General features: G+C 46.5%; 2 protein-coding genes across 2 annotated transcripts in view; both read left to right on the forward strand.

The window, feature by feature from the left end:
* Window positions 1-10,077, forward strand: LOC135814754 (V-type proton ATPase subunit B-like). Its single transcript, XM_065327921.1, has 15 exons — window positions 1-124; window positions 2,411-2,466; window positions 2,723-2,821; window positions 3,499-3,592; window positions 3,923-4,000; window positions 4,207-4,288; window positions 4,897-4,954; window positions 5,479-5,580; window positions 5,803-5,900; window positions 6,483-6,606; window positions 7,200-7,280; window positions 7,769-7,838; window positions 8,103-8,290; window positions 8,685-8,814; window positions 9,648-10,077. The coding sequence occupies exons 1-15, from the start codon at window positions 37-39 to the stop codon at window positions 9,785-9,787; spliced, it is 1,488 nt and encodes a 495-aa protein (XP_065183993.1). The 5' UTR covers window positions 1-36; the 3' UTR covers window positions 9,788-10,077.
* Window positions 10,078-10,739: 662 nt separating this feature from the next.
* Window positions 10,740-19,385, forward strand: part of LOC135814757 (alcohol dehydrogenase class-3-like) — a 15,032-nt gene continuing 6,386 nt past the window's right edge. The window contains exons 1-8 of the mRNA XM_065327925.1: window positions 10,740-10,968; window positions 11,044-11,109; window positions 12,442-12,619; window positions 15,334-15,421; window positions 16,081-16,213; window positions 16,583-16,669; window positions 17,645-17,774; window positions 18,403-18,464. Coding sequence (XP_065183997.1) covers window positions 10,948-10,968; window positions 11,044-11,109; window positions 12,442-12,619; window positions 15,334-15,421; window positions 16,081-16,213; window positions 16,583-16,669; window positions 17,645-17,774; window positions 18,403-18,464 — 765 coding nt within the window. The 5' untranslated portion in view covers window positions 10,740-10,947. The remainder of the gene's footprint in view (window positions 10,969-11,043; window positions 11,110-12,441; window positions 12,620-15,333; window positions 15,422-16,080; window positions 16,214-16,582; window positions 16,670-17,644; window positions 17,775-18,402; window positions 18,465-19,385) is intronic.

The raw sequence follows: 19,385 nt of genomic DNA on the forward strand, positions 1-19,385 counted from the left end.
GCGCATGCTCAATAATCACACTCAAATTTCGGAACGATGGCGACTGTAGGTTTTGATATGCTCGGCGGCACTGCCGAAGGTTTGCTGACCCCTGGAAAGAATTACAGGAAGGACCCATCGACAAGTAAGTACTGCCTATATGAAGATGTAATGGTCGTCTGCGTGCCATGTGGTTTCGAGTATCGGTTTGCCCGAAGGCGGTAAATGTTCTCAATATCGTTGAGTACATTGAGAATCTGATGAGAGGAGATTTTCGACAGAACTCTCAGTCTTCCTTCCTATGTGCATGTGACATTCCGTGAGCACTAAAACAAAACTCGTACTTGTAACTGGTGTGAGGCTGTTCTCGTCTCTTCCTCCTTCCTTCGCGGTTTGCGCGATCGTGAAGCTAGACTGTAATATCTCACAAAACATGATAATGATGTCATTGATAGCTCTGACATATGTACATCTACAGCCAGTTGCTGATCCTCTCCACATTTTGTCTATGACTATGTATGAGTATATTTGAATGTTCCGTTTACAATAGGGTGTATTCGGTGTACGAATGCGGCGTTCCTACATGTATGTGTCGAGCCGGAGTTGTTGACAGCCTTGTACTGTCATCACCCCTGCCATTCTACTGTACTGAGTGTGCATGTTGTACACTATCGACACCATGCACGTTCTCGTCGAGTCATACCACATGCATGTCATGTAATATTATGTTACCTTGACCTGCAAGATGTCAGGCTACATACAACAGTAGTGTCGAGCATGGCTTGCATAGGAGAGCCAGATTTGCGCAGATACTTACCAAAGTATTGTACTGTATGTGCATTTTCACATGCATGGCATCCTCTATGTCGAGTGCCGGGCCACCTACCGGTATCATGGCACCGTGCAATGTCACTACCCAATACATGTAACTCCACATAGTCCTACACACTTTGCTCAGGTGTGATAATTATGCCACTACATGTCAGATAATTATGAATCCAGATCAAAGAAGCATACCCTTTCGACATGTATGTCGTTGTACATGCTGGTATTCAGCCTCGTGGCGTGATGTCTTGAGTGTACTAGCGCCATGCACTATGATATCTCTGCATTACGAACACGGGTCTTTTCACCGGAGCAGGGTGCTAACTTTTCCATGAGGCTGCATTTTCTCAATCCTCGCTATGTGTACTATGCCAGGCAGGAGCGTCAGAACCAGTGCGGCAGGTGCGGACCCCTGCCTTTTCATAGCCGCACAAAAGACATGTAGAATACCTTCTGACGCCCCTTCCAGGGATTTGAAGCATCTAGCGATGTATGGAGACAACCCAAGACCAACGTGACTGAAATGATGCGCATTTCAGTTCCAAAACTTGAAGTTCTACGCGATGCGTAATCTATGTAGCATTAGATGGCAGTGGAGGCCCCGACCTTCTGACCCCAAACGTTACCCAGACCATAGATGGTATACAAACGTCTGCAGGAATTGACTCGCACAAGGGCAACTGGAATGGGCAGCCTGGCAGCGAAACCGTTCACGCTCAACTTGCCTGTGACATCTCCCGAGATGTTTCAACTCCCTGTCGTACAGCAAATAGCACCTGTCATCTTAGCGTATCGCGTCTATTTGTATCACCTCGCCGTATTGTTGGGCTTCATCCCTTGTTCCCACAATTTGCACCTGTCGCCAGAGTGTTTATTTATACTGAGTTGGTATCAAGCAGGGGCGTCAGGACCGGTGCGGCAGGTGCGGCCAAAGCCGCACCAATAATTTTCGAAGTTTTTTTTATTTTTTTACATTTCAACCTTGTTGGTGGCTTGTCGACTCTTGTAAAGCTACTACAGGTACCATGTTTTACATCGACAATGCGGTGTATCATCAGCATGCATATCCTTTTTATTATTCTGTAGCGTTAAAATATGGCTTTTTAGGCCCAATTTTCAAAAAGTTTCGCGGGGGAGGACCCCCAGACCCCCTCTCACACTTTGGCCGCACCAATGTTAAACTCCTTCCGACGCCCCTGTCAAGGAGAGCTTGTATTTGTGTCATAGCAGATTTGTGTGGCCTCGTTGAAAAAGTGATGGCAAGAGAACTAGAGCTCTGTTTCATAGCCTTCATTGACTCCATCTCATGGACAGTAGGCTAGAATTCTGAGCAACATGGTAGACACACCGTGCGGCTTACCTATCTTGCCACCTCTTGATAGTGGGCGATAATCACAATCCTAACTCCGTATGGCTGCGGGGTCTCAGAGATTAAAGTAAATAAATACGTGGGGTAGATGGTTACTTAGTCAACATAGTTGTTCTTGTTAGTAGTCGTGATGGGGAGGGGTTATCTTCATGTGACAGTAATAAGACACTTACTGAGCACTCCTACTTCTGTCTGCTGTTGCTTTGTGCGTCTTGTTTCTACCTTGGTTTCCTGCAGCTTACAAGACTGTGGCCGGTGTGAATGGTCCTCTTGTAATCCTTGAGAAAGTTAAGGTATGCATGCCGTTCCAACTCTTTGTCCCCGCTTTCTTCGCAGTGTTTTATGTAGTCTCCGTCTATATGTTATGTGGGCCAGATTTATTTATTTTGATTTCACACAACTATTACGCCTTCCATTTCCCTCAACTCGTGGTTCATGACCAATTGGCGCACAAAGTGCGAAAGAGGGGATTATAACCAACCACGGATTAACCTCGCCCCCTTCTTCCTTATGTGCCCCTGCGTGTTTGTTATCTTTTTCTCTCGCCAGTTTGCCAAGTTTGCCGAAATCGTCAACTTGACCTTGCCCAATGGAACCAAGCGCCAGGGTCAGGTTTTGGAGGTCAGCGGCGACAAGGCCGTTGTGCAGGTAGGACTTGTCACCCAGTCGGCGCTGAACTGTTGAAGATTTTCCCGTTTCTGAACTACGTTTAGGTTGCCTGAGAGATGCTGATAACATGTCTACCCTTAGGTGCTGTAGGACACTCCGAAAGCACTTCTATCCATGCATGTATACTAGTATTTTATCATGCAATGCTAGCTCCTTTGTTTGCAGTGAAAGGCATCCTTTCCTTTTACTTAGAGGGAGGGAGAGAGAGAGAGAGACTACAGAAGACTACATTCTTCACCCAACACAAACCACAATGTACTGTGCAAACACTTCCCTGAGGGCCATGTTCTTACATAATGCACTTTGTAAGAGTTTGAGCAATCTGCATTATTTGGCAAAAGATGGATCAGGTGGACACAAGTTCCAAAATCTACTGCAAATCCCAATCACCTTCGTTTTATAACGTTTCATCACTTTGCCATCATCTACAAACATTGTTTTTTCCTGGTGATGGCCGAGCGCCAACATGTTGTTATAATATATATGGAAAAGTTTGAAACTGCTTAGGATTGGCAGTGTATTTTCGAATGGGTGTGTTCACATGACTCGTCTTCTACTTCGCCGGATGTAACTGCATGAAACCTCAAAACTTCGGTTTTTTTTACATATCTTTGTTTTGTTGCTGTTGTTGTCACGTTTGGTCATCGTCGACATAGGTGTTTGAAGGTACCTCCGGTATTGATGCCAAGCACACTGCATGCGAGTTCACTGGTGACATCATGAGAATGCCAGTGTCCGAAGACATGCTCGGTTAGTACTGTATACGTTTGCTCTAGTGTTGGTACATGCTGTTAGCCTGATGTCCTGCTCATGATGGCTTACTAAGTCCATCCCTGAATTTTTGTACTGCGCTGAGGGTGCTCGGTGGAAACTAGCCGCAGCCTATGTTAGTATGTCACCTCTGTCTGTCTACCAAGTGGTGTATCTTGCATATTCAGAAATATTGCTATTGTGCTGGCATATCTGCCCAGAGTTACCCACAGTTGGATAGAAAGTGGCCCCTTTTTATCATGCACAGTGGTAGGCTCTGGGGATATTGACGTTGCTGTGTGATCTGCTGGCCTTGTCTGTTGTGTTCAGGACGTGTGTTTAACGGCTCTGGAAAGCCAATCGACAAAGGACCTCCGATCATGGCTGAGGACTTCCTGGATATTCAAGGTAGTCATGACTGACAGTAGGGTTATGATATTGAAGGTGATAATGCACCCATTCTATATATATGGTGAATGGTTAGAGCTGGCTGTCATTCAATTGTATTTGCTGCCAATATTCCAACATAGTTGGCATTTGCTTCGATGTTATCTTCCCTTTTTGGTTCTCATTTTGTCTGCACTTATTATTGTCTGCTTTCATCATTCGTCCAGGTCAGCCCATCAACCCCTGGTCGCGTATCTACCCGGAGGAAATGATCCAGACTGGTATTTCTGCTATCGACACCATGAACAGGTATGTGAGGGGACTATACAGGGCTTCGAAGTGATGACGCCACACATACTTGACAATGCATGCCAACGAAATTTCTGGGTACAAACAAACTTTAGCGTTCGCTTGCTCTTCACTGCATGTACGCAACAGTTCACAACTTCACACCCTCTTGACCATGGATCGCACAAACCCTGGGTTTTGATGGATTCTCTACGACTCCCTACTCTTGACCGCCTGTCGGTGTACGAGACACACGCAATGTTTTCGTAGGGTGGGTAATGTTTCATGTAGTAGAGAATGCGGCAAGTAGGACTCGCCCATCCTCCCCTCCCCACCTGGACCTTCTCGAAGGGTGGCGGAGGTAGGGGCGCTCTGCCGGGATTTTACGGTACATGTACTTATGTTTTGTCATATCAACAGAGCTCCGGTGGTCCCTGATTGCTTTGAACTCTCCGAGGCACACTTATTTCGTCATGCAAGTGGTCTCCGGCATGGGTGGTGGTGGTAGTGGTCATTTCATGTAATATTTGGCTTTATGTGCTGAACATTTGCTGGCATCATTCAAATGGTGTCATACCATTAAATTTGATAGCATGTCCTCCCCGATTGCTGTGTTTTGTACATTTCAGCATTGCCCGAGGTCAGAAGATCCCAATCTTCTCTGCTGCTGGTCTTCCTCACAACGAAGTAAGTTACGATCACTGCTAGCGTGCACATGTACCAGGTGGGTGAGTATGCAAATGACATGACTGTAAGGTTTGAAGCAAGCATGCGAACCAATGCGGTTGCAATCTATATAATATAGTTCTAGCTAGCCCCGGAATGCAAATAGAAGTGCTTCCCATTGGAGCTCACCCTTGTCTAGCCAACCCGGTGCTACCTGGTTGCCACTAGTGAGATTTGGTGATATGATTACCCAATTCTGGCCAGCTAGCATGTCAGAGCCATTTCGGCTTTCTCCAACTTACTTGGCTTTGCAATGTTGCGTTTCCAAAATCATTGCTTTACTGAAGAAGATTGGTGGTCTGTTGCCCATTTGTGTCGGGTTCAAGAATCCTTTTTATTTTCATAATTTTACATCGAGTTGAAATGTGTCTGTTATCTGTGGAGAATATGCTCTTTGGGCTGCAGAATCCTTGAGTGTGTTACCCAAAGAGAATCTTCTTCTATCCATGCAAACTAATAATTTCCCTCTCCTTGACTCATTACAGATCGCCGCTCAGATTTGCCGACAGGCTGGCCTTGTAGATGCCGGTGACAAGAAGGACGGAAAAGCTGGCAACAACTTTGCCATCGTCTTTGCCGCCATGGGTGTAAGTCGTGTTGCTTTGCCTAAGTCAGTGTCTGTACATATGCACGGTTGTGAGCAATTTCCTTCAATGCAGTCATACCCTGTGGACTCACTCGCGGTGTTCCCTATGATCATCAAGTCAGTGTCCGTACATTTGCAGTTGTCAGTAATCCCTTCTAAGGCAGCACATTCCTACTAACTTGTGATATTGTATCCTATGCTCATTGCTGCATGGTGTGTACAGGTCAACATGGAGACTGCTCGTTTCTTCAAGCAGGATTTCGAAGAGAACGGCTCCATGGAGAACGTGTGCCTCTTCTTGAACTTGGCTAACGATCCGACGTGAGTTCCCCATGCAGTATGATATCACGTTTCTGCCTGCGCGCCTCCTTCCCACTACTATGAACCTCTCTATCCATGGCAATGCATTTAGTTAGAAGTATGTGTGCATTGTTGTAGTGCAATGGGCGGTGACATTCCCACCAAGACTAGCATTTTCACCAGATATCTATGTCAGGATGTTGCTTTCAAGTGCTGTACATTCAGTTTGTACCAGCAAGTGATCATTGAAAACAAGCAATGGGAAACTGATACTGACCAAGTCCAGCAAGTAGAGCACATTGACGGAAGATTATTATATTGGCCTTAGCTTTCTAGTTATTTTGGCCAGTGAAGTTTTCAAAACTAGTAGTGCATTCTAGCTTGGCAACAGCATTCTGCAACACACACACAGTATGTCGAGGTTTTGCGATTGCATGATCAGTTGAGATGCTTTGGCAAAGGCACAGCACGGTGATGCACTAGCTGAAACGAAACGATGGAAACCGCTGCTTCACAGTGCCCATCAGCAGTTCCGCTGACTCACCACCGTGACATCACTCGCATAACCTCTATTTGTTCTTCATTCTCCTTACTCCCGTTAAGAATTGAGCGTATCATCACTCCTCGTCTGGCCCTGACTGCCGCTGAGTACTTGGCCTATCAGTGCGGCAAGCACGTTCTGGTCATTCTTACCGACATGAGCTCCTATGCCGATGCCTTGCGTGAGGTAAGCTGACACTGACTTCCCTGGTGGTCACACACACACACATACACACACACACATCTGCTTCTTTTCTCTTGTGTGCTTATTCTTATTCCTGATCTCCTTCTTCACTGCTTTGTACGACAGTGATCCTGCAATTGAGTATGGGTTCGAATGGGTTGCACGTCTACTTTTCTGAGTGGGTTTAAGCAAGAGTACATAACCCCCCTAGAGTGTGCAACTCCCACATACCCTGTTGTCCCGACAGAATTTCAAGTTGACGTCATTATTTATGACGCAATGCTCCTTGCAGCAGTGATTTACAACATGTGTACGGGTGTCAACGCATCACACGTTTTTCTTTGCAATAATTTGTACAGGATCGATCGGCTTCGGTCAACCACAGGTTCCGGATTCGTCTGATAATCCGTGTACAGTGCGCATTGCATCATCAAAATGACGTCAACTTGAAATTCTGTCGGGACAGCACCCATAGTGGAGTTGCACACTCTGGGGGGTTATGAACTCTTGGTTTAAGTCATATCTCCAGTATGGTTGTCTGTGTCATTTTATAGAGATATCTCACCATCCAATCACTCTTTGCTTGTTTTACTCAGGTATCTGCTGCTCGTGAGGAGGTGCCCGGTCGTCGTGGTTTCCCCGGTTACATGTACACTGATTTGGCAACTATCTACGAAGTAAGTCAGCAAGCCTGGTGCACGCACAAGTAGACTCCTTCTTGACTGGTTGCTAGAATGCTCAACACCTCGTTTTGTTTGTAGATAATTGTATCTTCATGGTGCTTGTATCTGGTATTTCCTGAACCAGAGCATGCCATGCCTCTACTCAGACTGGGGTGGGATACAGACCCTATCCGATGACCATCAGGATGGAAGTTGTTTGCTGCATGTTTGTCTAAAGGATCGATTCTGTGTGAAACTCCGGCCCGCTTGTTACCTTACCCGCATCCGGGATCTCGGGCATGTGAGGCACCCGGAAAGCTGGCTAACCAGACCAGCCTGTTTAGCAAACAGGCTTTCATTTTCGTACATGCCTGAGCTTGCGGATGCAGGCAAACTAGATGTGGGCCCGTCCTGTACCTGCCTGTCGTCCCAGTCCGGACTGGGACTGCAAGTATGATCACATCATATTTTAATATTCGGGTTTCCTTTTCCTCTGTCTACAGCGTGCTGGTCGTGTTGAAGGCAGAGATGGTTCTATCACACAGATTCCTATTTTGACTATGCCTAACGATGGTAAGTGCAATAGGGTCCTGGACAGTAGCATCATCAGTTTGGTTTGTGTAAGGCCTCTGTGTTTGGTCCTGGAGAGTTAGGACATATGCCTTGTGTGTGTGACTGTGTGCATGACCAGAATTGGGGGAGAACTGGCATCAGAACTTACGAATGCATGCCAGAAATGGTACTCCGCTTTAGAGTTTTTTCTTGTGTCTGTCATAGATAGACCTACGTAACCATTTTACTTTTCTGTGCAACATTGGGTCGTGTTTCTTTTTGCAGATATTACCCATCCTATCCCTGACTTGACCGGCTACATCACAGAAGGTCAGATCTATGTTGACCGTCAGCTGCACAACAGACAAATCTACCCTCCAATCAACGTACTGCCCTCGCTCTCTCGTCTCATGAAGTCTGCTATTGGCGAAGGCATGACACGTCGTGATCACTCTGATGTGTCCAACCAGATGGTAAGTACTGTAAATCAACTAATTTTCGCTGGCGGTTTAATTTCGCTGATTTCGCCGCTTGGTGCCAACCAGGCAAAGTTTGTCATGGAGGCAAATGATGCATGTGAGAGCAACAACTACCGATCGATTTCATTTTTTGAAAACTCCAATCGGCCAAAGGTTTATCTCAGGATCGGCCAAAGTTTCTCACCGGCCAAAATGTGTTGATTTACAGTAGATTGCCATGCAGTGGTGATGACCAATGAGCATGTGAGAGCCTGCAATGTACTGTACTTATCAGTGTTTAGTGCGATTTGCTGTGCAGTGTGTTGTGCAAACCGATATTTTTTCTGTAGCAATGTTTATTCAGGTGCGGGGTAATTTAACTTTCTCGTATTTGTTTGTCCTTCTGCAGTATGCTAACTATGCCATTGGCAAGGATGTGCAGGCCATGAAGGCTGTGGTTGGAGAGGAAGCTCTTACGCCCGATGACTTGCTCTATCTGGAGTTCCTTGGAAAGTTTGAGAAGAACTTCATTGCACAAGGTAAGGTGACATTTCTGTTGGCCTTGTCCAATGCAGGTGTGCACAAGAACAATATAGCTTGTCTACTGACATGGGAAACATGTAGTGCCTGTCTATGCTATTAGGCTAGACTGCAAGTAAGCTCAAATCCTGCTCCCGGAAGGGCCTGGGGGCATACAGTGCTGCTACTGCCTTTTCCAGACACCTGAAAAATGGTCAATTTTCTTCGTGTGGTAAAGGTGACATACATGCATTGAATTTACCTCTGCACATTGCTACGTACACACACAGGTCAACCTTTCTGGTTTCTGGCAAAAATGGAAAGGCTCTTTTTCGGATTGGTTTCAACTTTTCAGATGGCGTGAATCTTTGGACTGGAGCGAGGTTCAGTGACTCATTTTTAATACAAAACTAGTTGGCGGGTCAGGTCTAGGTTTTAAAGTTAAGAGAAAGGTATCATGGCAAGACAAGTTCCCGTGCAGTTGTTACCGTATTTCTGTTGGTGTCTCCCAGTTGCTGTTTCAGTTGCCGCCGTGTTGCCATGGCAATCAAAGTGCGCCTTGTTCACGAGTCACTTAACCTCTCTAGTTTACGCATTACACAATTCAAACACGGAACGAAATAGATTTTTCTGCGAGTTCGCAACGAGTCACTGAAGCTCCCTAGTGTCTTCTAAATCAGACGATTAAAATTTTGGCCATGGCCATGCCTGCGTGTTGGCGTGTAGAAGATGGATGGCATTCAACACGTCTGTACATGAGTACAACGGTGCCATCATTCTTCTTTTTGTGTTATTTTCCGTCACTTTCTCCTTTCACATTGCATTCCTTTGCATTGTTCTTGTGTGTCATCAGGAGCGTATGAAAACCGAACCATCTTCGAGTCTCTGGAAATCGGCTGGCAGCTGCTGCGCATCTTCCCGAAGGAGATGTTGAAGCGTATTCCCCAATCTACGCTTTCAGAACACTACAACCGTGAAAACGTCCAAAAATAATAGACCAATCTACAGTAGATCATGACAGCCATCTGATTTTAAATTTTTTAAGTTCTTGAAATACTGTGTCATTGTCTCCTTTATCTGTACATAGGCCTCGTCATCATATTTATTTACATTCCTCTTTTTCCGAAAATGTCTGCGTTCTGCAGATTTGTACAGTCATGCTCGCTTTTTCAAGTGCGCAAACATTTCTTGCTGGGCATTGTTTCTTGTTGAACTAAGAACAATACTTGCTTTGATTTTCACAGTTAGTGCAAGCTTTGGTGAATATCAATGCCCACCCGGTGCTTTAATGCTTGTGTGTGTGTGTGTGTGTGTGTGTGTGTGTGTGTGTGTGTGTGTGTGTGTGTGTGTGTGTGTGTGTGTGGAAAAAAGGAAAATAGGGATTCAGTGGCAAGCCACTTCAACCGGCCGTGTGGTGTAGACCAGGCTAAAATTAGTGGCGGTGAGCTCCTCAGCCTTGCAAGCTGGTCGAATGATGTTCAAGTTGCTATGTCTAACATAGCTTGTTCGCTATCATCTCTTCCGCGATGGGCAGGAGTATGAGTGTGTGAATAGTGGCGGTCAGGGAGTACTCGTACATGTACATGACGTTGTACTCCTTGGTGGTGGTCAATTCTTCAGCCTTACACATTGTTGAATGGTGCAATCTTAGAACAAGTAACTTAGTTGCTATGGCTTCTGCTGTAGCATTGTTACCATCGCCTCTGCATCTGGCGATGGGCGTCAAAACGTCAAAGGCGTGTGTGTGTGTGTGTGTGTCTGCATATGTCATGCGTGGTGTGAACAGACTTTTAAAAGTCTTTTCTCATCTTTTTTCTCAATACTCCCAGGTTGGAATCATGGCAATCCACCTTTCTGTTGCTAGCACCACCAAGATTTGGGAGTCCAAAGTAAATAAGCTCCCATGGCCCAGACAACGGCAAGGGATCAGGCGTGATGTCCCAAACTGCTCGGTCACACTACTTCTGATCTTGTTGCTTGTCGGGGGTTCAAAGCAAGTTCACGGAATCGTCATCTTCACCAAGTGAGATGGCAGGGCTGGGAAAATAAAAAGACCTTTTTGAGGGTGGCCCATCGAGCGTGCTGCATTGCATACAGTTTGTTTCTCTTCGTCAAGTAGCCTTTGCTGAACGTGTCGGAAACTGATTTGAGCCATGGCGGACACTGTTGGCAAAGTAAGAATATTCTATCGCCACTACGGTGTGAATTCTTGTGCCGGAGATGAACGTCGTGTCTTTGCGTTGTTGTAGACTATTGAGTGCCGTGCAGCAGTTGCATGGGAGCCGAAGAAGCCACTCACGATTGAACAGGTGGAGGTGAGCCATCATAATGCGACTGCCGTATTTTTTCAAATTCACGTGCAGGTCAAATGTTCCATACGGAACAAGATGTAGTATGCCTTTGACAAAGGGGGAGAAAAGAAAAGTACCTGGTAACATTTCTCTGATACTGTAGCTGTGTTCTCCATAAGTTATGGATTCTGGTAATGTGCCATTTCACTTCAAACATATCCAACTATACACAACAGATCTGTAGCCTTGTGATAGGTAGGTAAGACTGCGGGTGGCACATACATACTGAGTCTACACACATGAATTGCAAGAGCCGTAGGTTCATGGTCAATGGTGCACTTCCAAGGATTATACATTTATAATGCCGTATTTTGCTTGGCACTAGTCTAGGGCCCCTACCCTGTTCCCTTGCCTATTTGCTTGTTCAGTCCCAGCTGGCCGCCCAGCCACTGCACCATACCCGTACCATCCTGACTTGGATTTGGTGAGTATGAGTACCATCCTGACTTGGATTTGGTGTGTATGACACTATGACTCGAACAGACCGTCCCCTGCGCCATGCCGGTACTTGCACGCTCCGCTGTACAATTCCTGCCTAAAGCCCCGTTGTTGTGTGCACTTACCCTGTGTATGCTCCAACACACCACACCCCAACTGGCCTTAGATTTAGACCATGCACGTGGACATTTTTCCACCCGGCTGTTCTTGAAAAGTATCGAATGTACTGTATGGACCCTGCAACACCGTATGCAACCCGAAGATGGCTGTACGTGGAATGGTGCTGGTGCTGCTGTTGCTGTTCTGACCCTCATAGCAAAATCTCGAAGCAAAAACTGACTTGAGCTCAACAGCAATGCATGCATATACATACTCACCAATAGCACATACCGGTACATTTATTCGTGATAGTAAGCTATGTACCTCCTGTACTGTACTGCTGTAGCCTAATCTTCACATCCAGGAATTTGCCCCCCCCCCCCCCCCGGCCCCTCTCCCCCTCCACTCTGACACTACTCTCCGCACAACTGACACTCACTGTTGAATGCCAATGGCCGAAGCGTTTGAACATCTTTAGCTGTGTTTTGTTGGTACTGTGTCAGTTGTGTGCCAGAGTAGTCAGAGTTAGAGCGGATGGCAAGTGCCCAGGTTGGGATGCATGTACTTTTGTTGCGCACAAAATAATATTAAAATTTTATTATAAGTAATTGCTGGCCTCAAGCGAAGGTCCCTGGTTCGAGTCCTGGTGGTAACAGTCAGTTTTTTTCTTCAGACTTTTCCCGTTTCCTTTCCCTCGACTAATGAATAATTGCTGAAAATGCCTAATGTTGCCAATTTCTCCTGTACTGTGACACCCAGGTGGACCCACCAAAGGCAGGCGAGGTGCGCATCAAGGTCCTCTACTCTGGTGTGTGCCACACCGATGCCTACACGCTGAGCGGTGCAGACTCCGAGGGCAAGTTCCCCTGTATCCTGGGTCATGAGGGTGGCGGTGTTGTGGAGAGTATCGGCGAGGGAGTCACCTCCGTGCAGCCCGGTAAGTACAGGATTATACTCCTATTACTGTAAACTGCCTATTGTTTGCGACGTGTTAATTTTGCTAATTTTGCGAGAAGAGCGGAACGCAAAATATTAACCATCGCGAAATCAAACTTCAACCGTGAGTGTATATGTGTGGCCACAGTGCTCCGTGGACACTTGCCATCGTAAACTCGCTGGTTCTGAGAGATCGCAAAACTTGAGTGACGCGAACATTGGGCGGTTTGCAGTATTTGTTTGTACAGAGGTTGTGTGAATGACACCATTGTGTGTGCCTTGTATGCAGTGTTAAACCAGTGCTTGTGCTGCCAAATTCATACAGAACACTGCTAATAAGAGAGAGGTTTCGCTCTACCTAATTACAGTCTGTATCGGCTATAGCGTACCCTTTTGATTTCCGTGATTTTATCACTATAACCGATGCATCACTATATGCGATACGATCGATTTCTTTTTTTCGATCGACACATGAAAGGCAAGGAAATACTTGCTGCATACATGTAGTTGACAGTGCCCGCATTTCCAAAATTCTGTTATGTACATGTACATGTATCACTATAAAAATAAGCAACGTGAAGAAAGTAAAAAAATAGGGTCTTTGATATTATTGGTACATGCATTTTAAAGTTATCACTATAGCCGATAATAATATAGTGTGTTACGCATGTTTTGATTCTTTGTTGCCATCATACTATCCGATATATCATTACATCCGAAAATATTGGTTATAGTGATATTTGTACTGGATAAAATACGTTTTGCTTTTGATATTTCGCACCAATATCACTGTAGCCGATATATTCTTATATCCCGTCACTCTATAGCCGATACAGACTGTACATATGAAAATCCCTATGCCGCACGCCCCGGGGAGCGAGGGCAATTTTCGTACGTAAATCTCTCTACAGATTTCCGTAGGAAAGCGCTTTCCTGCGTTCCCTCCTCCGTAGGACTTTTTGAAATATTGTTCTCATGTTCCGGATTTATCCATCGCAACGTTCAAGCCGCACCAAACACAAGGTACGCGACACGGGGGAAACAAATGGAGAACGTGATATGCCGGCAACACGTGGGCATGTGGCGCATGTAGCCGACACGTTTCCAACGCAACAAAGCATGCTTAGCAGTCGTTGAGAAATCACATAGAGCGAAACCAAGCAGCACTGATTTTCACGCATTGAAATTACGTGTGGTTCCTACGTTATTTCCGTACGTTATTTCCGTACGTTATTTCCGTACGTTATTTCCGTACGTAATTACGTATAGTGAAACCTCCCTAATGGCATAGTTGCGAAACCTTTCTCTATTTACATAGTCCCAGTGGCATTGCTGCGAATTCCCCATGAAGTTTGGTTACTTGACACCGGAGCGTGCACTAGCATGTCACTTGAATCTTGACTTCTCCATGCAGCTGCATGCCATGCTGATGTTATTGCTCAAAATGGTCTGGACATGAGCCTGTTTCCCCATGGTAGATACACTCAGTGATGAAACCATGACAGTCCTTTTGAAAGGCAATGCCCATCACATCTAAAACGTGCAGCAAGTGACGTAGTCTAATCGGTTGAAAATATTGAGCCGCCTATGCACAGTTATGTTCCACGAAGGTGGCAGATACAGTGCCAGTTGTCCATCGGGTGATGAGTGTAACATGGCCTGGTGTGTGTGTGTGTGTGTGTGTGTGTGCGTGCATGCGTGTGTGCGCGCACGCGCGCGTGTGTGTGTGTGCGTGCGTTTGTGTGTGTGTGTGTGTGTGTGTGTGTGTGTGTGTGTGTGTGTGTGTGTGTGTGTGTGTGTGTGTGTGTGTGTGTGTATGTGTGTGTGTGTTTTCTCTTGAGAGAGGAGGAAGCAGTTTTTGGGGCTCCGAACTCTTCTTTCTTCGTAGTGAGTTTAGGGCCACGGGCTGGCTCCTGGCTTCTGCCAGGGCCAGCCCTGGTGAGTAGAAAACACTTAGTGACGCGGTGTTAGACAAGGCAGTCTTCATCTTGCTGCCGCGGAGGAGGAAAAATTCAGCGTTGACGACATGGCCACTTCGGATGTGACCACTCGCGCTGACCCTCTTTCGCCTGGGTGTAGAGGTCTTGCAAACCCTCGCCCAGAGTCTTTTCACTCGCGTGCACCAGCGGCTCGAAAGGTTGTTCTGTCTCTGGGAACGTGGAACGTCAGGACTCTTGTCGACACTGACGGAAATTTGAATACGGCGTCCAAAGCAAAAAAAATCAAGGAAAGTTTGTTCGAATATTCGCGAGGAGAGAAAAATTGACCTTGTGTGTCGTCAGCTCAAGAAGTATGGAATGGACATCGTTGGCCTCCAGGAGACGCTTTGGTTTGGCTCTCATCAATATACTGTCGGAGATTGCTTAGTTTTGACAAGTGGCCGCCCAACACCGACTGGGGATGAGCCTGCTCGTCGTGGTGAAGGGGTTGCTGTCGTTTTGCGAGGCAGATGCAGGGAGGCATTTGAACGCGGAGGCTCTCGCTGGACGGCGGTCAGCTCCAGACTCCTGTCATTGCAGGTCGCGGCGTTCAATAGCAATTATAACCCGTGGGAATGCGCCGTCACGTCAGTCGTCGGGTCCTGGTGCCGCTTCCCGGAGACAGCGCTAATCCAAGAGCTGCCCCGTATGGGGCCACTTAGCCAGTCATGGCAGTGGAGAAGAAGGAAGGAAGGAATGTGTGTGTGTGCTGGCTTGTATGCTGTCCTGGCTGCAGGTGATCATGTCGTCCCACTCTACATTCCCCAGTGTGGTGAATGCAAGTTCTGCAAAAGTCCAAAGACCAACCTCTGCTCTAAGATTCGGTCAGTACAGTATACATGCAATTCACATGCTTTCTGTGTACGTATGGCCTTGTGAGAGCATGGTGTGTGCTGTATGTATGTGTGTGTGTGTGTGTGCATGTGTGTGTGCATGTGTGTGTGTGCATGTGTGTGTGCATGTGTGTGTGTGTGTGTGTGCATGTGCAAGTGTGTGTGTGTGCAAGTGTGTGTGTGTGTGTGTGTGTGTGTGTGTGTGTGTGTGTGTGTGTGTGTGTGTGTGTGTGTGTGTGTGTGTGTGTGTGTGTGTGTGTGTGTGTGTGGCTTGGATGGCCTGCTGGCTGCTTGAAAAATATGTCTGCCGCTGCAAGAGCTGTGCTGCTAGAGACTCAGTTCACTGACTCTTGCCTGTGTTCCAGTACAAGAAAGCAATGACTATGACTGTGCAGACCTGCACCGGTGCAGCTACATGTACATGTACTGCGGGGTTTTATGCACACCGTGCTACAGTCACCAGACCACTGGTATTCAAGCATCCTTTTTGCTGTTTGTTCAAGTACACAGTGGTGTACAGTGTGTAGATGCTTTGCTCACCACGACATGGTCCTGGTACTGTGTTTGCTTTCGTTGCCGTCCGGGTCATTGTTTTCGTTACTACTATGGTTTCTAGTAACTTTCTTCGTTGTTATTGTTTTTTGCTGCAGTTCCACTCAGGGTGCTGGTGTGATGCCTGACGGTACATCCCGCTTCCGCTGCAAGGGCACCACGGCCTATCACTTCATGGGTACCAGCACATTCAGCGAGTACACCGTGGTGGCCGAGATCTCTGTTGCCAAGGTACGCAGCAGCCATTTCCCTTTTTTTTGTACGGTAGTCAGGCCCGTCACCGGAACCGGTCCGGTTGGGCAGGTCATCACCGGACTGACTTGTTGTCCACCAACTCATGTTTACTGTCCAGGAGGTTATGTGTACCCACTGTATCATACACTAACTGTATGAAAGGCCATGGTATGGTCGGATCAATCAAAAACTGCTTCCGGCGATCCTGGTAATGTTGTGTCTTTTGTCTACCACTGCCAAGCACAATGTAAATTGAAAACGTTTGCCTACGTGTGTTATTGCACTTGCCATTGTGTATCTTTAGCACAAGAATACAGTGTATGCAGCTGTCTGTTTTATGCTGATTGTTGCTGCATGCTTCCTTAGGTGAACCCCAAAGCTCCACTGGAGAAGGTTTGTCTGCTGGGCTGCGGTATCTCTACTGGCTATGGCGCTGCACTGAACACTGCCAAGGTGAGAGAGAGAGAGAGAGGTGTAGCTGTTAGAAGTTGCATTCCAAAGAACATGAAAATATGGAGAATTCTGAAATTTTCGATTGGCTCTCAAAGGGTTAGCTGCTGCTCACTCGGGGGTCTGGTGTGACGTGTGCTGTGGTGGTATCCACACTGTGCGACCATTGGAACTGCTGATACTGCTACATGTACATGTATATGGTGCTATTGATGTGTGCTGTGGTGTTACTGTGTAGCCATTGGAACAGTGTTGTTACTGCTATATTGTATGCTGTTGGAGGTCACACCTGTGGGTGTTGCCTTACCGGCTTACGCCCTCAGTTGAAACTGTACCTTTGCTGTAGTCATGCATGTGTCAGTGGGACAGGATGCCTGCAAGTAATGTACTATATGTGTGGCATCTTGAGAACTTTTGCAGGAAAACGTTGTTGTTGTTGTTGTTACTTTATTTTACTTCACCAGAATTACAGGCAGTAGAATGCCTTCTCACTAGACCAGGTCTAGTTCTCACAAATGATGAAGAATGTGAATGAACATGCTAAAGCTAATGAAAAGGAGAATGACTGGTGGGCCTGTGAATGTGTTACAGTAGCAGGTGCTGCGCCAGCCTAGCACTGCAACTTTAGCCAGACTTAGTTGTATTGTTGTGTGGTTGTGTTATTGCTACTGCACCTCCAGCCATGTTGCACCTTTGTTATTAGTGTGCGCCCATGTAAGAAGCTTAGCAGGTTGCATGCTGTTTGTATGATTACAACAGCGCACGTCCACTGATCACTCTTTTTGAAACGTCAGTGTCTTTGAGCATAGTAAAACAGGGCTGCTCTGATTCAACTCCTTCTTCCTCAGTAATTACCATCATTGCCACGAAGCTTGTCTTTCTCCTTCTCGTATTTGCTTATGTGGATACTAATGTAGGTGCTGTTGTTGCTGTCGCTGTCGTTGGTGTTGTTATTGTTATTGTCGTGACTGGTTGCAGGTGGAGGAGGGTAGCTCTGTTGCTGTCTGGGGCATGGGTGCTGTGGGCCTTGCCGTCGTGATGGGCTGCAAGGAGGCCGGTGCCACACGCATCATTGCAGTGGACATCAACCCGGACAAGGCAGAGCTCGGTATGTACATGTACACATGCACATACCGTACATCATGTAGTCTTGTGCTAAGCTGGGTATTATTACCTAGTTCCCTTGAAGGTTGTTGCTGTGTTGTGTTCTGTATTGGATATGGTTTCAACTGTTCGGAGTGTCTCTGAGATTGTTGTGTACCTGTGCTGGTACAGCCATGTTCGGGATATCCATTGTCCAATGAAGTGTTGGGCCTTCTTGTGCCATTTCTAAAATGTCCTTGTCTGCACTTGTACAGTTGCGCTCACTGAAATCCGACCCAACGTGCAAAGCTGGCGCCCTCAACTTCCACGGCCCTTGACGTCCTCGAAATGGAATGAATGCGGCTGGACGTACACATGTACACATACAATGATGTAATCGGAACTGGTCCAGGGCGCCAGCTTTGCACTGTGGGTCGGATTTCAGTGAGCGCAACTGTAGTAGTCATCAGTGTTGTGACTGGAGGTCTGCTTTATTCTCACCATGGAGTTGCTTGCTGCGCTAACAGTGTACCTCATTGCTGCGAAGTGTTGCTTAGTAATTTTGTTTCCCGTCATCCAATCCATGAGGTCAGGTCGTCTTCACAATTTTTTTCTTTGAGGCTGTTTTTTGTTTGTTTTGTTTGTGTTGACAGCCAAGCAGTTTGGTGCCACCGAGTTCTTCAACCCCAAGGACCATGAGCGCAAGACTCAGGAGGTATGTGTTCTGTGCTTGCCTGTGTATACATGTGTATAACGATGTATAGCTGTACAGAGCTGTAGAGGAGACGGTTTCAAATAGGAACGGTTTGACAGCAAAATTATGTAGACCCAAACCGATCATCAGCGTGGATTGTTACTCGAAATATGTTTGTGGAAGGAATCTGGCATGTTGAAGTTTGCTCTGAGGCCAGAGTCGATCGAACTGAGCCACTCCTTTGTGTTGGCTCGTTGCCTCCAAGTTGCCCTCAAATTTTGGTGTCACAGAGATGGCTCCAAACCGGAAATGTTTTGGAGTGCATGTCAAGTTCACTCTGGGTTCTGAAATTAGGTAATTGCTATCGCTCCACGACGGCCAGTACAGAGCAACAATAAGCCTTGTGTGTGCTTCCATTAGTTTTCATTGGTATACGGTGCTATATTGGCGAGAGGCGAGCGAGCCGCTGTTTACCTGCGACAAGAAGTTGATTTTTCGAAAGACGGAAAACTCAAGTCGCAGTGCGAAGCAACACGTCAAAAACTCACCTGCTTGGTATGGCGCTGGTCATCGCAGAGCCATGAAATTTTGGCTCGGAGTAAAACACATCATAGTCTCCCTGTGACATATGTTTTCTAATCGAAATACCAAGAGAGAAAGCGAATAGTGAGCCCTTTCCGGTTTGCAACCTATTTCCTATTTGAAACTGTCTCCTCTACATAGCTGTGTATAACTATCTATAGCTGTGGGTGTTGTTACCTGTGATGTGCATGACTGTACACATCTGAACTTTATTCTGTGATCAAAATGATACTGTGTGTTTGAGTGCGAAGCCCAGTACTGCTATGGTTGTGCAGCACCAAGCATTGTTTCACGTGTGGACGCGAATATCACAGGTCCTCACATAATTATAGAGCTACTTGAAGTATGTGTGCAGCTAGT

Source organism: Sycon ciliatum, chromosome 4, assembly GCF_964019385.1.
Source record: "Sycon ciliatum chromosome 4, ocSycCili1.1, whole genome shotgun sequence".
In the NCBI taxonomy this organism is placed as follows: Eukaryota; Metazoa; Porifera; class Calcarea; order Leucosolenida; family Sycettidae; genus Sycon; species Sycon ciliatum.

What these genes read in the sequence shown, in the direction of transcription:
- LOC135814754 (XM_065327921.1), top strand. Translation starts at nt 37, where the DNA reads ATGGCGACTGTAGGTTTTGATATGCTCGGCGGCACTGCCGAAGGTTTG. An exon ending in ATGCCGATGCCTTGCGTGAG is followed by an intron (nt 6,607 to 7,199) that starts GTAAGCTGACAC and finishes TGTTTTACTCAG; the next exon opens with GTATCTGCTGCTCGTGAGGA. An exon ending in CTGATGTGTCCAACCAGATG is followed by an intron (nt 8,291 to 8,684) that starts GTAAGTACTGTA and finishes GTCCTTCTGCAG; the next exon opens with TATGCTAACTATGCCATTGG.